Below are 15,628 nucleotides of genomic sequence, written 5' to 3'. Positions count from 1 at the left end.
CACGGCTTTTCTGCATGTTGTGTGGAAAAACAGCTCCTTTCATGACTTTATTTGCTACCTGGTAGTTTTGTTTGAAACGTACTAGCTCTTATATTAAAGAAATGAGCAGCCAATCTTACACCATCTTGTCTGTGCTACTGATGATTCTGTAAACCTCCATCATATCCCTCCTCAGCTGCCTCCTTTGTCAGGTCAAAAGGTCTTGATTACTGTCATCCCCTGTACAAGAATTTTGATCATACTTTTGCTTTCACAACCCTTTTTCAGTTCTACTATATCCTTTTTGGGATGGGGATCAGAACTTGTTCTTAGCAAAGAATTCTCAATACTCAGTTTGTTTTTAAATTGCTGGGCATAATTCCATGAAAACATCAGCTTAGTCTGGCCTCTGTTTTGTTCCCTCAGCTTGAATTTGCCATTTTTTGCCTGTATGCATTACTTTATATTTATCTGAACTGAGGTTCATCTTCCAATTTAATACAGTTACTTCTGTAAGGTCTTTCTGTGACTGTTGCCAGCCACTTACGTTACTACCCTGAATAACTTGGTGGCATCAGCAAACCTGGTCATGTCGCTATTCACCTCCTGTTCTAGGTCTTTAATGAATATGTTGAGAAGCATGTGTCCCAGCACAGATCCTGCAGGAGTCCTGCAGGTCTGTAACAAACCTTTTCTGTGAAAAGTGACCCTTTACTCCTACATGATATATTTGTGAATATTTTATTTCTGTCCTGTCTTTGAATCGATTGTTTGTCTCTTCCCTTGTTGGCCCCTGCTCCCCTCTTGTTCTTGGTCTTTATCAAACTACACATATGATGCCATGTTGCTGGTGACCAATGCTGTAATTTGCTATATCATAACCTTATCCTTTCTTCTCTGTGTTTCTTCTCTTCATCTTCCCTTCTTTTATTGTGCTGAACTTTAAAATACAAGTTTTCATGGTCTCTTTCTGGTACAGGACTTGGAGCACTGGGGCCTGTGGTATTTTTATTTACCTGGGCCTCCAAATCCTACTGGAGTGTAAATATCAAAAGCAGGAAGCATACTACTGTCGTATCTGATCTAAAAAATTAAATTACTTCTGACACACACACATTAATTTAAGGACTTAAAGGCATTCACGTGTAGTTTTAAGTAAAACCTCTGTTACTTAGACTGGCCACGTCACTTAAGTGGCTTTTGTAAGTGAGCAGGAGGTTTGGCCAGGCTGTCTGAGGTGACAAAGGGGAGGATGCTGGAAAGGGGAAAATAACGTGTCTTGTCACAGTAACAATGCCAAGGTCTTAAAGCCATGACTGTTGAGTGGACGAACCTACCTTGGAAATCCAGAAATGAGTGGTTTAGTGGTGTTTCCTTCCATGGTTTGGTTTCCATTGTGCAGCATGTGGGTCTGCTTGTTCTTTTCAGTTGTGTGCTAACGATATCCTGGATGGAGTTGATGACCTCGTCGATGGGATTTCTCTTCTGTCGGAGCCGGACAAGACCCTTCATCCCCAGGACTCTGAGCCCCAACATAACTCTGGGCACGGGGATGAGGAAGGTGAGGCAAGTGATGGGTTGTGGAACTCTAAACATGAGCTCTATTTGCGTTGGGAAGATGATGCATCATGGCATAAGAAAGTAACACCATAGGCAAAGCAAAAACTGGTCTTGTTTCAAAGATCAATGGATTCCCAGTTTGGGAGGAGGAAAGCCACGAGGGGTTTCTCGGGCTTGTCCTACCAAATTTTTCTCCTCTAACACAATGATGTCATTCTAGCTGTAAAACAGGTCTCTTCCTTGTCACTACTGGCATTTAATTGCATTGTCTTTAGGTCTTAGCTGTGACTTCCTGACAAGAATAACGTAATCAGAAAGTCAGTTCAGCTTCTTAAGAATATGTTTTGTTTTAAGCTGAGAGATGAGCCCCACAGAAAAGGGAAGGCGCTCTGACACAAACTGCTTACCTGGTATCGAAACCCTTCTGCTAGTCGCTATGTGAACTGGTCTGAGGACATGGACGTGTTGCAGATGTCTTCTCCCAACCACCGAAGTAGTATGGAGAGAGCTGCTGTGTCTTTTTTCACGTGTTGAGGAGAGGTGGCTTAAGGCTGGCAGAGTGGAGGGGGAGGGCTGGCGTCTCTAACCTGTGAGCACCAGAAAGGTGGATGGGAGCGGGCTTAACAGTAAGTATTGATTTGGTTTTATGGAAGAGAAGGCAAACAAAGGCAGGAATGTAAAGGAGGGTTTGTGTGGTTTAGGATCTGGCCGGGTTAAACATTCATGGGTGATAGTGTTTGAAGAGGTTAGAACAGAACAGAAGAGGTTGCATCAGCCGAGACCCAAGGTGAGGATGTGCACATGAATAAGTCCTCTAAAGAGGTTTCTACATCTAATACTGAGGAATAAGAATTGGGTGCTCCCATGGCTTTGTGTCAGCTTGGGTTTAAATTCAGTTCTCCTCTGTAGTGTGGCGCAGTGCTACAATGGATCCCCATGTGGCAAGTTTACAGACAAGCAATTTGTTTCTCCTTTTGGCTTGCCAACAAATTGGAGAGAAGGTGAGGAAATGGTCTAATGACTGTCCACTGAATAAAGGAGGTGGTCTGAGTCTCTTAGGAAGACTAGCTCTTAGGAAGGTAGCTCTTCCTAACTGGAAGTTTCCTGCCCAGTGAAGTTCCTCTGTAAACTCTCCTGTGTGGCAGCAGAACAAGTTTCTAAAAGTTGCCAGCACCTCTACCTACATGAGAGTTTTATAATACGATAGCAAGTACCCTGGCTACCTGTGCTCACCGCGAGCAGTACTGCATGGGGAAGCACAGCCTCTCCTGCTCTAGCGGAGAGCATTGAGAAGGGTTCTTGTTTTTGTCTGCCTGACGTCTTTTTTCCAAAGGAGAGCGTCTTTCACTGTCCTTGACAACATCACATTCATGTGTCCTACGTGGCTTCTTTGTGCATCTGGTTTTGGTTCAGGCTGGTAAGGTTTCCTTTGCGGCCAAAGGGAATAAAAATGACTTTCTGTAGCAGGGCAGATTTTGCTGCAAATAGCATGACTTCAGGATCAATGCGCAAGCAAGTCCCTAGGTAGGAATTTCAGTTCTTTCTAGCCTAAAAGCTATTGTGGACTGTTGATTTCAGCAGCAAAGTCTCTTATGTTACATTAGTAAAGCACTTTGGGGGATCTTTGAAGATAACAGGGCTCTGCAGATAAATCAGAAAGCCCCCCAGCTGTGTCGTCGGTATACAGCTGTCCTCACTGGTTGTTGCCTATGAAAGATCTTTAGGAATCTAGACAAATATGTGGGTTTCTGGGGATTAGAAGCTAATTGGAAGGGAATGGGGATAGAAGACAAAGGGAAGGCAGTGCCCATTTTAGGAACCTCAGAGGTGGCTTTTCAGTAAGCTATGTGGCGTCTTGAGTTAGAAATAATTATCTTCCCTCAGAGCCACTGATCTTCCTTTAATCCTTTTTCCAGCTCCCTATTGTGAAGTATATCTAAGCACTAATAAAATCACAGATAGGAATGAGTAGCTAAGCGTCCTACCTATCCAAATTCAGCAACCAACTGGGCAGCCATAAAGCCAGATATATTTGTCCCAGTAGCAAAGTCAGTGGCTTTCAGGCAAAACCTGGTAAAGGATAGCTTTCTGCATTTCTTTTTTTTTTTTTTTTTCTCCCTAAGAGTAGTCTGTGCAACATCAAGGGTGAAAATGACAGCTGAGTAAATGGGACTTGCCTTGTGTCCTTGGGAACCATCATCAAAAGATATATTTGGCCTTCTTAGGAAAGGTTGCCACACGAAACCCCCTCCAGCAGGAGCTGCCCCTGTCCTAATGAGGTATGTCGCAAGGGTCAAGGCAAGAGCCAGGCACAACAACAGGCAGAGACCAGTTCTTCTGAAACACAGTCCACTTGGCTATTTTAACCCTAATTTCTTGTGTCCCCGCAGTGCTTGCCTGGCTCTTTAAATCTGTCCTGTGTTTGAGGGGTTATTGTCCTCCTGAAAAAACACTGACAGTGGAACTGGACAGTTAGATCCAGCATTTAAATGAGTCCTGAAGAATTACTCACTAGAGTGCTTTGCAACATTAAATGCACACTGCTGCATCAAATGAATTAAACCTCTCTTAGGGCCAGAAATACCCTCTCCTCTCTCCCAAAGCCTTATTCATCAGCTTGCTTTGGACACATTCCCTGAAAGCCACGAGCGGCGGGGTGTGAATCCCAAAGACCAGAGCTCCTCCTGGAGACTGCTTTGGCAGCAGTTCTTTCCTGCTGGACCAAGAGGCTCCACTTCAGATGTTTGTGACTGTGGCAGTACTGTGTGGGGAGGAGAAGGTGTCTCAGATGAGTAGAGACCAGACCATTTAGGGCTGTACAGAATACAGATGGCTTCTGTAACTTTCCTCGGAAACCAGTGTGCAGACAGGTTTGGTGTTTTTTTTAAGAGCAAGTATCTGAAGCCTGCCTCTAAACAACAGCTGAGACCCTCCAGCTCACAGGTTTCTGCCAGGTAAAACTCATATTTCAAGGAGCAGAGAAAAGCCTGTTCTCTTGGCTGCCTCCTGGCATTGCGTGCCAAAGGTCTCCTATAACTTGTCTCGGTCTGTTCTGCATCTCTCCTGTCAGCCTTAAAAGAAGACTTCCTGAATGACCTCCTGGTGGGAAAGAAAACAGACCAGCTGGGGCTGCCTCAAACGCTGCAGCAGGAGTTTTCGCTGATCAACGTGCAGATCCGAAATGTCAACGTGGAGGTAGGGAGTTTCCTTTTGCTGACTGGCTAGGAGGGAATGTGGGCAAGCTGGCTCATCAGAGCCTATTGAGGAGAACCCTTCTGCTGCAGTGACTGCTGCCTGTAAACAAGGTTTATTTTGAGCTGTCGAGATCTCTTTTGGCCGGGGGTAGCAGAAAAGAGGATAATCCCAAACACTGGGAGTGAGGGAGTCATTTCAGCTCAGTAAGTACCCTGGCGCTGATCCCAAGAAGGCTGGACTGTGTTTTCCTCCCTGCCAAGACTGCAAAGTGACTTGTTCCAGTACGTGTAGCTGATCTCAACTGTTCCTGAACTTAGTCTGCTCAGCCCTCGCTGTCCTGCACTTTGTCCCTCAGAGTACTGGGGTGGGAGGCTTGAGGCAGCTGCCTGCCCTCTTCCCCTACCCCCGTGATTTCACATCCTTGTGCATCTTTCTGAGATGGTGGGATATGACCCTGGATGGTGCCTGTTACTGCTGCGCTGGGCCTGGAGCCCTCCCCAGCCAAGTGAAGAGGGTTGGGGTGCAGCGGCTGCTGGGAGCAGGCTGGGCTGGCTGCCGTCTGCAGGAGCTGCAGGACTCGTGGTGACGGCTGCTCCCCTCTGCCTGGGGTTTTTGCTGTCACTGTGTTTTGCTGCCCTTGAGAGCAGCATGACTTCATCTTACGGGCGTGCAGAGGAATCAGCCCCTCAGCATGAATTTAAGCCACTGTGAGTTTAGAGGTCCTTGGAGACGTAACTACAGAGCGATTGCTTTCCCTCGCGCAGATGGATGCGGTGAATCGGAGCTGCACAGTGTCAGTGCACTGCGGCAACCACAGAGTCAGGATGCTGGTGATGTTCCCTGTCCAATATCCCAATAACGCTGCGCCGTCCTTCCAGTTCATCAACCCGACCTCGATCACTGCCTCCATGAAGGCCAAGCTGCTGAAGGTGTGTGGGGAGCGTACACGGTCTGTACAAAGACACACGTGCTCGACACCTGGTGTCTAGATTTCTGACACAGTAAGACATCTGACCTTGCTGAAGATATACCACAGACCACTGTTAGAACTAATACATTCTGCAGCCCCCAGGGTGAGGTATTTCTTGGCTTTGCAGCCCAGTATTTGCCTTCCTTCGCTAATGCACTTTGAGTGTGTTTTTCCGTGCTATTCTACATTAGTGTGATGTGTATTGCCTGAGGATCCCTAACATCCTCCTCCTCGTGCATTTGCCCCCAACCCCTTAATAGACCAAATGACCCTATAAGCATCCAGCTACAGAAAGTATGGTATTTCTGAGCTGGCATGTTGCTTCATGCTCTCCTCCACAAACTGTTTTAAAAACTAGAGAACTTTTTACACGAACCCCACAAATTCCAGACCAGGCGTTTGATCATCTGGTATAGAAAGTCCTACTGCTGCTGAAAGCCCTTCTCCAGCAACAAGAACTGCTCTCTCTTGCCTTCTGTAAACACAATAGGAGCAACAACCTTGATTTACCCTAGGACCACGAAGAAAGGGCCAAGTAGTAGGCTGTTTCCTAAATTAAAATAGATACAGGGTAGAGATGTAGGGGTAGGGACATAGAGTGCTGCTGTCTTTGGGCTTACAGTCACTGAATTTTGTTGTGTTCCCCTCAAAGCTTGAGGGGAGAATACTTTGTGTCCTCCTTGGAGAGAGGAAACTTTTTTTTTCTTTTTTACTGTGCTGACCTTGGGCAATGGTCAGCATCTGAATGGAGAGGGATGATGAGAAATTGCTCTTCAAGGGGAGGAAGCAAACCCAGAGATTTCTAAGTGTTTGAGCACCTCAGTCTTTAATGCTTTGATCCTCCTGACTCTAACAGTGCTGTGTGCTAGGGTTGCACTGTCTACCTTGATAGCAAATTCAGCCTCAGGCTTAGGTCCAAGCTTTCACATCAGGTAAATGGATCGATCTGGGCTCCTTCTTGAAAGAGATGGATCCAGTTTGCCACAAACTAGTATGCAATGTATGGGCTACAGTAATACAGAAGCCCAAATCCTGGATCAGAACCCAGGTGACCCTTCAGAGCTCTGATGAAAGCTCGAGGAAGGCAGCACACCAGTGGGTTGGTGTGGCTCCAGTAGGCGTTATGGGATGCCTCTGGCCCTTCAGTCTCTAGAGCCTGGTAACTTTGCTGCTCTGTAGACAAAAAAAAGGATGTGGGAAGGTGTGGAAGTAACCATGATTCAAGTTGCATCTTGTATGTATTCCAGATATTGAAAGACACTTCTCTGCAGAAGGTGAAGCGGAACCAGAGCTGCCTGGAGCCCTGCCTGCGTCAGCTGGTCTCCTGGCTGGAGTCTGTTGTGGTATGGAGAATTACATGGGCTTTCTGGCCTAGTTTGTTTTCTTCTCCCACATCCCACGCTTCTGACTCCGCAGTGAGAGTCCGGCCTCATTAGATGTGTAAATAGACCCCAGTGACTGGCTGCTACATCTGTGTAAGCACTAGTGGTTAATGTTGAAGAAAACTGAGTGGGTGATTGGATGCATTATTTCTGAAAATCAGGCCCTGAAGGTTTGTTGCTTTGGAGAACTCTGCATGCTCACTAATATTCAGGTCAGCAGGAATTATGGGGAGCTGGAGCATCACAGTAGCTCCAGAAGCCAAGCAGTGCATGGTAGCTTCCCAGCTCTGAGTAGATCTCTGACTGCCAGGGCATGGTTATCAACTGTGAAAGAAAATAAGTTTTCAGGGAGGCGATGGATTCATTCTTGTCTGAAAGGCAGTGGCAGATGTCTTTATCTCCTCAGTTCCAGTCAAAGATCCTGCCAGTCCTATTCTAAGGTCTTTAAAGTTGTGAAAGTCTGTTGTTTTTTTTTTTCTGAAGCCTTGTGCTAAGGTTTTGTAGGGATGATACTGCAGGGAAATGCAAGTCCCACTCTGCCCTTAGCTGAGAGATCTGTGATACCTACTCAGCATCCCAGTGTCAGGTGTTAGGTCTGTGTGTGGGTGCAGTGTGTCAGAGTGGGTGTTTTTAGCATTCAGAACAAGATTAGAGAGGTTCCTCAGTTTTCTTTTTGAAGAGGCTTTGTTTATTCATCACAAATAAGGTGTGTTTTTTAACATGGAAAGCTGAATTCTGTTTAGTTTCAGCAGTACTGTTGTGAGTGGGAACTTCTCACCACTTGTATGGAAATTAGATGATTTGAGCCAGATGCTGCTGCCTTTAAAGAATTCCTTTAGACCTGAGCTATATCTTACCCAGATAAATGCAGATTTCTGATAAAATTCCTCTGGACAGACTTGAGGTCTCCTAGTTGTTCATACCTGGCTCACACCACCTGTTTTCCTCATTTAAGGTGCCCAACCTGCTTTTGACACCCCCACAGTTGTGTGGGTTGTAGAAGTATTCCTCTTTGAGGAGACTTTGTCTCGCTTGCATCATGGAGGTATTGGGTTTAGCTCAGCTCCTTGTTTTGTTGTTGAGAGCCGTATCTGGAGTCTGAAGGTCAGATTTTTCTATGTAGTTTTCCCCTGAGACCAGTTTTCACTGTGGCTGAGCTCTGAATTTCAGCACAGCTGTGGTGGGAGAGATCTGTGGAGAAGTAGCAGTGCAGAGCAGCACTTTGCTCACAGGTGCACGTACCTGCAAGTGCCTTTGCAGCTAGAGCAGTAGCCATGCTCTGTGCTTGATCTACTTTGGTTCAAAGGAGAGGCACCTGCCCCGAGGCTGCTTGGCACTAGGATGCCCGGTGGTTTCCTTCCTGTGGCATCAGGAGCGTGATCTTGGGTAACTTGTGTTTCAGAACCAAGAGGACAGCACGTCCAGCAATCCCTACGCTTTGTCGAACTCCGTGACGCCCCCGTTGCCCACGTTCGCCCGCGTCTCCAATGCCTACGGCTCCTACCAGGACTCCAACATCCCATTTCCACGGACCTCAGGAGCCCGATTCTGTGGTGCAGGTCAGCCCCGTCGCTGATGCATTACAACAGCTCTCAGGGGAATGATCAGTTTAGTGTCTTGGGGAACATTCAGGCCTCTGAACAAGATGAGGCTTTAGTTGCTGCCATGCAACAAGTGAGAAACACTACTAAAGTAGCCACGCTGAGATAAATTCATAGGTAATGAGCCTAGTTAGCAACTGCTTGCATGGTGTTGCATATAGGATTTTAGGATCTGGAAACACAGGACTGAATGAAGAGGTGGCCTTTGGCATGAGGCCTGCCAGAGGCACTGACACACCTCTTTTACAGAAGACTGGGAGTAGCTTTTTTCCTTTACCATTTCCCTTCTACAAGCATCAAACTGCTGGACATACTCTGGCTCTCAGGCCTTCACAAAATTCCTGTGATTTTGGGTTCAATTTATCCCTTGCTGAATAGGTATTCATGTTATTAACTGCTCTTTTATCATTCTGCACCCTTTCCCTTGTCCCAGATAGCTTTTCCAAGGTCACTGGGAAACTTCCCCTAAATGAGAGATGGGGTACAGTCGTGTCCAGCCTTCCAGGAGAGTGTATATGTTGCAAAGATCCTTAAATAAATAGGTTAAGGTCTGAGAAGAGGTGTTAAGTTTCACTGCGGTGTTTCAGATGCAGGCATGACTCTTCTGTATCTAACAATTTGAGCATGTTTTGAAAACTGCTTTTTGTATAGGCCCCACCAAATTCCCAGCAAAAGTAAAACAGTAATACTGCTTTGAATAGGCTCAGTGAAACCTGCTAAGTCCTGAAACTCTTGCAACAGAGTGGGTGGCTGAGGACACTTGAGATGCTAACAAATGGGGTAAAGCCTGTGAGGGTGCCTTGGAGTTGGCCTCAGATGGCTCGGGTTATCCTTTTGAAGAGAAGAGTCATACCAGCTCTAAGGGTTCCTCTGCGTAGCTGTTTACCACTGCACTTGCCTCTGGAGTATCACTGACAAATTCTGGTGAAGAGTTAAAACACAAAAGTTGGTGTGTGTTTGCTCCTTTTCTTCTACCGTCTCTTCTCTAACACGTGTAAGCCACTTGTGTTGGTGCTTTTAAAGCAGTCAGCTCAACAAAATGTGCTCTTTAATGGGTTTGGAAGAAGTGGATTTGGGTTGAGAAACACTCAGAGAAACAGATGGGCCCCCTGCCCCTTGACACCACCCCGGGCAATCTGCTCCTCATCGCGGGATCTTTATGCTGTGTCCCGTCTCTGCAGGGTACCTGGTGTATTTCACGAGGCCCATGACCATGCACCGTGCGGTGTCCCCAACAGAACCCACACCCAGGTGAGTGCCCGGTGTTGTAGTTGAGGTCTCTCTGATCTTTGAGCTACCGACCCTCAGAAAGTACTGAGCTCTAGTGGTAGCTGTGCCTGTGAGACAGAGGCTGGGCCTTTATGTCTCTGCCCCTCATCACAGACCCCTTCTTTCAACACAGGTGAAACAGCTTGGGTTAGAGGAGGTGTCGGTCTGAGCCTCCGGAGCGCCTTGGTGGGTGGAAGCTCCTGAAAGCGTTCTCTTGTTTCTAGATCCCTGTCAGCTTTATCAGCGTACCACAGCGGCCTCATTACTCCAATGAAGATCCGCACAGAGACCCCGGGCAATCTGCGTTTGTACAGCGGGAGCCCTACACGCAGCGAGAAGGAGCAGGTCTCCATTAGCTCCTTCTACTACAAAGAGAGGGTAAGTACCAGGCCAGAAAGCCTCTCCTAACACTTCAGCTGTTATGACTTGTGTTCTTTTTGTACGGCTGTGAGCATTGCCGGTAACAGAAGTTTCATATTCCTCTCAAGAAGGAATCCTTTTATAGGCAGCTCTCTCAAAATGTCACGTGGCTTTATCTCCTGTTAGTAACTTCTTTGCTGATCCAGCCTTTGACTTGCTTATTTTGATATCTCTCTAGACTGACCATCACAGCTTCCTTCAGCACATTACACTGTCTCCCTTTGCATTACATAGAGTTAAGATCTCACACTTGAAGCTGTAGTCTCCAGATAAGTACATGTAGGCCACTCTTTTTCTCTGTACTCCCTGATGTATGTAGCTGCAGAGGGCTCTGTGAAGCTTATCAATAACCTCTCCTGAATTACGGGGCATATTTGGGTCATTTCTGTTACAGGTGTCTCTTGCAGGGATATGTGCCTCTGGACTACTTTAAACAAAAACCATCCCTATATGTTTCTCCGAAGAACTTCCAATCTATGTACCTCTGTTTTAGGCACAGGTCTTGTCATCACTGCTGTTTACAAGCAAGGCTTTGGGGGAGAGAGGATTGTTCCCTTCCAGGGCACGGGGAGGGTGCAAAAGACCACTTGGTAATTGTAGGGTGGCCATAGGGTAGTTCCGAAGCAGTCGATGGCCTGATGTGCCTGGAGCAGATGTTGTGGGAGTAATCAGCCGTGCAGCTTGCTCCAAGACAAATTCCCTGTGCTTCAGCAGGGGGCAGCTTACAAAAATACGGTAAGCTTCCACTGAGAGCCTGAAAATTCAAGGCATATAAGCAGTTTGCCCACTGTTTGTGGTGAGGGCACACATCTGCTGCAGCGAGGGGGAGCTTCCAGGTACCCAGCGAAAGCCAAGAGCTGTCTGCACTCTGCTGCAGTGGAGCTCGGGAGCAGAAGGAAAATCAGAGCCTTGAGCTCTCGTTCTTCCTTGGTGAAGGAAGGTCTGAAATAGGTCTAGGTTTTCCAGTAGTCCTGAACACGACAGCCGACCCCTCTGGGACTGTGTCCTGCTTATGTAACGTGAGTTAGTTCTTACACCCACCAGGCATGGGGAGAGTCTCTGCGCCCGTTATGAGTCTTGCTTCCATACAGATCCCAGAAGACTCTTGGAGTCCGCATTCCAGTGTTTTTTATTGCCCCCCCCCCAAACTTCTTTTGATGAGAGGAGAGAATGGTGCTGACTGGTACAGGAATTGCAGCCTGTTCTAGGCTTTGCAGGAGAGTTTATTTAAAGAGCTACCTCTGTCCTCTGCAGTGTGCTTGTCTCTGACACACAGCTCTCTAAGATGACAGACAAGGCTAAAAATAACGTGTGGAAGCAGCTTGGTGCAATTTCATGTGACCTGTCTCCCCAGTCCGCATATTGATGGTGACAAGATTTTGGGAGGGGTGGATCTAGAGAGTAAAAGCATGTGTGTAGCCGTGTCTGCTGTAAGCCAGGGAAAATTCCTTCCCCATCCCCGTGCCAGGCTGCGTCCTCGCACGCTGGGTTGGAAGAAGTGTAAGGGCCCTTGCAGAGAGCTAGCTCAAATGTTCTTGCAGATGGAAAAGATCGAAAAACCTTGCGTCTCCCTTCAGCAAAGGTTTTCTGACTCTTTGGGAGTTGATGTCCCAGCCTTTGCTAAATCAATGCTAAATATTTTTATGACATTTCATTGTGAGGATTTTAAGGCATAAAAACCCCAGAGTCTGAGTCTTGTTAGCTCTGAAAGCTTGGATTTCATATTTGCATTAAATAAAAGTTGAAATTGTGTGGTAAACTACCAAGTTACGTAACTTCAGCCCCTAAACTGAATTTTTCAGACATAACCAAGTATTTAAACTTAAATCCCATGTAGCAACCACCATTAACAAACAAATGGGATTTGTGCGTTGCTAGACAGGGAATGTGTCATGTCCCCATAAAAGCAGGGGAGCTGCTGAGCCTAGCAGAGATCTCCTTAGTAAACCAAAATGAAACTAAATCTGACGTTCAGCCTTTCTGTGCTCGTTTAAATGTGTGTGTATGTATATATACACACGTATACATCTTTCTCACGTTATTCATGCATGCATGCTCCTCCTTTCTTCCTTCCTACAAAAAAGTCAACAAAAACTAAAAAGTAGTAGTCTAAAAAGCTAGTAGTATAAAAAGCAGCAGAAAGGAGAATCTGCATTTATACTGTGGCAATGCCACCAGTGTTTCAAACCTGGATTTCTCTTAAAGACAGTGCATGGCCGTGGTTTTCTTGCTCCAGGTCGTGCTGGTGGGGACCTGGGGACCGCTCAGCCTTGCCTGAGGGACAGCCATACCCATGGATGGTGACTGGTGTCCTCACGCTTCCCTCAAGGCAGAGCCTGGAAGCTGCTGCTGCTTCTCAGGGCTTCCCTCGGGCTTTGGCTGCTTGCAGACCTCGCAAACTCCACATGGGGGAGCGTAGCCACGAGTCCCAAGGGCTGGCAGCAGCGGCTGCCTACGGGAGAGCAGGACTTAGTGGGGGGACCGAGCTTAGTTTCGCTTGCTCTCCACTAAACTAAATTTGCTTCTGCTAATCCTTTTCTCCCTCTCTTGTGAGACGCAGTGGAGGAGCACGTAGCACAAGACTGCAGCCTTCTCTCTTTCCGTGGGGCCAGGCAGTCCACAAACAGAGCCTCATCCCTCGGCTCCCTGGCTGCGGGCTTCTCCCAGCAGTGAGCTGCAAGGGAGGGCAGAGGCTCAGGCATGCCTGACGATGAGGACTGCCTGTCATCAGCTGAAAATAAATGCAAAATACATTGCACACAACACAAATAACCCCGTTCTTCCCCTTTTTATTGTGTTGACTCTTCCAGAACTGTAACAAGTATCTTTGTCAAGTGAGCCCACAATAATGTGCTTTGAGAGATTCGGTTTATTGTTATAATCCTGCGCTGAGTGCTTAATGAAATATCTGCAAGTTCATAATGAAAGCCTACTTTGGAGCTGTTCTGCATGGTCAATCAGTGAACTTGATTGCTCACTCAACCCAAATGAGTTCCTCAGGTACAGGTCTCTGGGTACAGGTCTCTGCATCCCTTCTAATATCCTGACGCTTGTCTTCTGTTGCTTTCGAAACGAAAGTGAACAGTTGCAGCAGGTCCCAGTGAATGAAGTCCTGGAGGATGCTGGATGTTAAAGGGATGTCTGAGCGAGCAGGAGGGTTTGTTTAGCTTGCTGCAGATTTCCGTGTCAGACAGCTGGGTTAAAAATGGTGGCTGCCTTCCTCTTCAGCCAAAAAGGGGAAAATGGGTTAGAGTAGGAGCCTGGCACGTGGGGCAGCGTGGTGTTGTCCCCTCTGCTGTCACATCGTGGTGTGAACAAGGGCACACGCCTGTTGGAGTAGTACAGTTCCATGTGGGAGACTGTTCAGACTTGTGATCACGGAAGTCCTCCCTCCAGCAGCCCACATTTTGCCAGGTCCGTAGGTAACGTATAGTGCAATTGTGCGGGGGTCTCGGTTTGCAACTGTCCATTGTGTAACAGAACCATGGGGAACAGTACCTTTTACTCTGCTGGTTCAGGGCACTTTTCGTTTCAGTTTATTTACCTTTGTCTTTAATTTTCTTGGTGTCTTTCTTCCCTTTTCTTGGGTATAATGTTTTCACATACAGATGTCTCCTCGCTCTGCCCGGCGACGTTGGTCCATACAAGCAATTAACGACTTCCCGGTACTGTGCGCTGTGCTAATACTGTCCTTGATATTACCCTGTCTTCTGCCCAAGGGCCCAAGAATAAAATGCCACCTGCCTGCCTTTGAGTAACCTGCACAGAGGTGGGGGACTTGCACTCCACACAGGGCCTAGGGTTTCAGGAGGAGCGAATGCAAGAGCAAGCAGACAGGAGCAGACACGAGTTCGAAGGGTACAAATACTGACTCATGACATGCCTATTTTACCTGGCTTAGCAGCCAGGAAAGGATGCCAAGGGGTAATTTGAAGTGTAAGAAAGGATCAACCCCTAAGAAGCAGAGTGTGCAGTGCAGAGGAGTTGAACGATTATTATGCAGCATCAACCAACTGAGGAGAGTGACATTAGAACACCTCATTTTTGAAAAAGATGAAGCCCTTCTGGAGAGGGAGGAGTTGCTGGAAAATAATATTAAAGAGCAGCAAGCTGCTGGCATGGCAGCGTTTAAGAACTGCGGAAGAAACAAACTGGTTGAGCTGCTGATAACGATCTGTCATCTCATTGAAGTGAGCATGTGCAATGCACCAGAAGGTCTTATTTCCTGGAGCAATGAGTGGGATTTCTCCTTAATTTGTGATCTTCTCCCAGCCCTTAGAATCACACCACCTGGCTGGTACTCCTTCCTCCTGGCACCTGCCCTTCCAAGCCTGCTTTGACAACTGTTTTCCTTTAGTCAGGTCCACATGTCCCTCAAGCTTGAACATGAATGTCTTGATATCAGCATTGCTCAAGCTGTGCTGTAAATTTGGGCAATTACTGTCACATCAATCATCTGCCAAGCATAGGCAGAGCTTAGAAAACTCCAGTTCAGTCTAAAGATGGTCTCTTTAGGTCTGATGGTGTGAACAACTTTTTTCACGGCTGTTCACCTTCATGCTCTCTCTTCACAAGACAGCAGGGAATAAAATAAAAACCTGTAACACCTAATTTAACTTGGTATAATAGGATCAAGCCTTCCTAATTACAAGAACTCTAAGACTATACTAGCAAATAATAGGTGAAAGAAAACAGAAGTAATTTATTTGACTCCAGAGGCTTTTTGTGAAGAGCTAATGAAATGTGAGGAGTGGAGGCAAGAAACAAAGTTCTGTCTTGGATTAGGAATTGATTGAAAGAGGAAGGGAAAAAAAAAAAAAAAACAGGAAAGGAACATGCCAGCTTTTTATGTGATAAATTGTGGTGCACCCAGGGCCACAGTTTAATTTGCTTACCCCACTGGCTTGGAAGGAAGAACACGTGCTGAAGTGATAAAGTTATAATTTTGTGTAATGTATACTTAAAAAAAAAAAAAAAAGATACGTGGGACAGTCAAAGCCTTGAAATACTGATTGTATTTGTGGATAACCTTGGGAAGAGCCCAATCGTGCTCTCCTAAGTTGACACTGGTGCCCAAGGCGAAGACACAGGGAAGAAAAAGAAATATTCCTGCTTTGGGACACTTGATTCAAGAGTGCCTCAGCTTTTTTGCCTGTCTGTGGAAGTAGCCTGGTGCTGTGGCAGATGCTGTGAATAGTAAACATTGATTATTTTGAAGGTAAAATCCAGGCAGTGCTGCATGACCTGCATGG

The 15,628-nt window shown here is 46.6% G+C and overlaps 1 protein-coding gene across 9 annotated transcripts in view; it reads left to right on the top strand.

Annotated features, from left to right (window-relative positions):
• The window catches only part of WDR59 (WD repeat domain 59), a 48,387-nt gene that overhangs the window by 20,172 nt on the left and 12,587 nt on the right, over positions 1–15,628 (top strand). For 7 of the 9 annotated variants that reach the window (XM_067004730.1, XM_067004728.1, XM_067004727.1 and 4 more), the window contains 7 exons: positions 1,408–1,540; positions 4,610–4,734; positions 5,499–5,663; positions 6,952–7,047; positions 8,489–8,645; positions 9,869–9,938; positions 10,181–10,334. In XM_067004730.1, the coding sequence (XP_066860831.1) occupies positions 1,408–1,540; positions 4,610–4,734; positions 5,499–5,663; positions 6,952–7,047; positions 8,489–8,645; positions 9,869–9,938; positions 10,181–10,334 (900 nt within the window). Of the gene's footprint in view, positions 1–594; positions 656–1,407; positions 1,541–4,609; positions 4,735–5,498; positions 5,664–6,951; positions 7,048–8,488; positions 8,646–9,868; positions 9,939–10,180; positions 10,335–13,984; positions 14,042–15,628 lie in introns of all 9 variants that reach the window. The other 2 variants (XM_067004732.1, XM_048078626.2) reach the window with 2 other exon arrangements.

Source organism: Anser cygnoides, chromosome 12 (assembly GCF_040182565.1).
Source record: "Anser cygnoides isolate HZ-2024a breed goose chromosome 12, Taihu_goose_T2T_genome, whole genome shotgun sequence".
Classification (NCBI taxonomy): domain Eukaryota; kingdom Metazoa; phylum Chordata; class Aves; order Anseriformes; family Anatidae; genus Anser; species Anser cygnoides.
The sequence above is the reverse complement of the archived record's forward strand: the minus strand, read 5'-3'. Positions and strand labels throughout refer to the sequence as shown.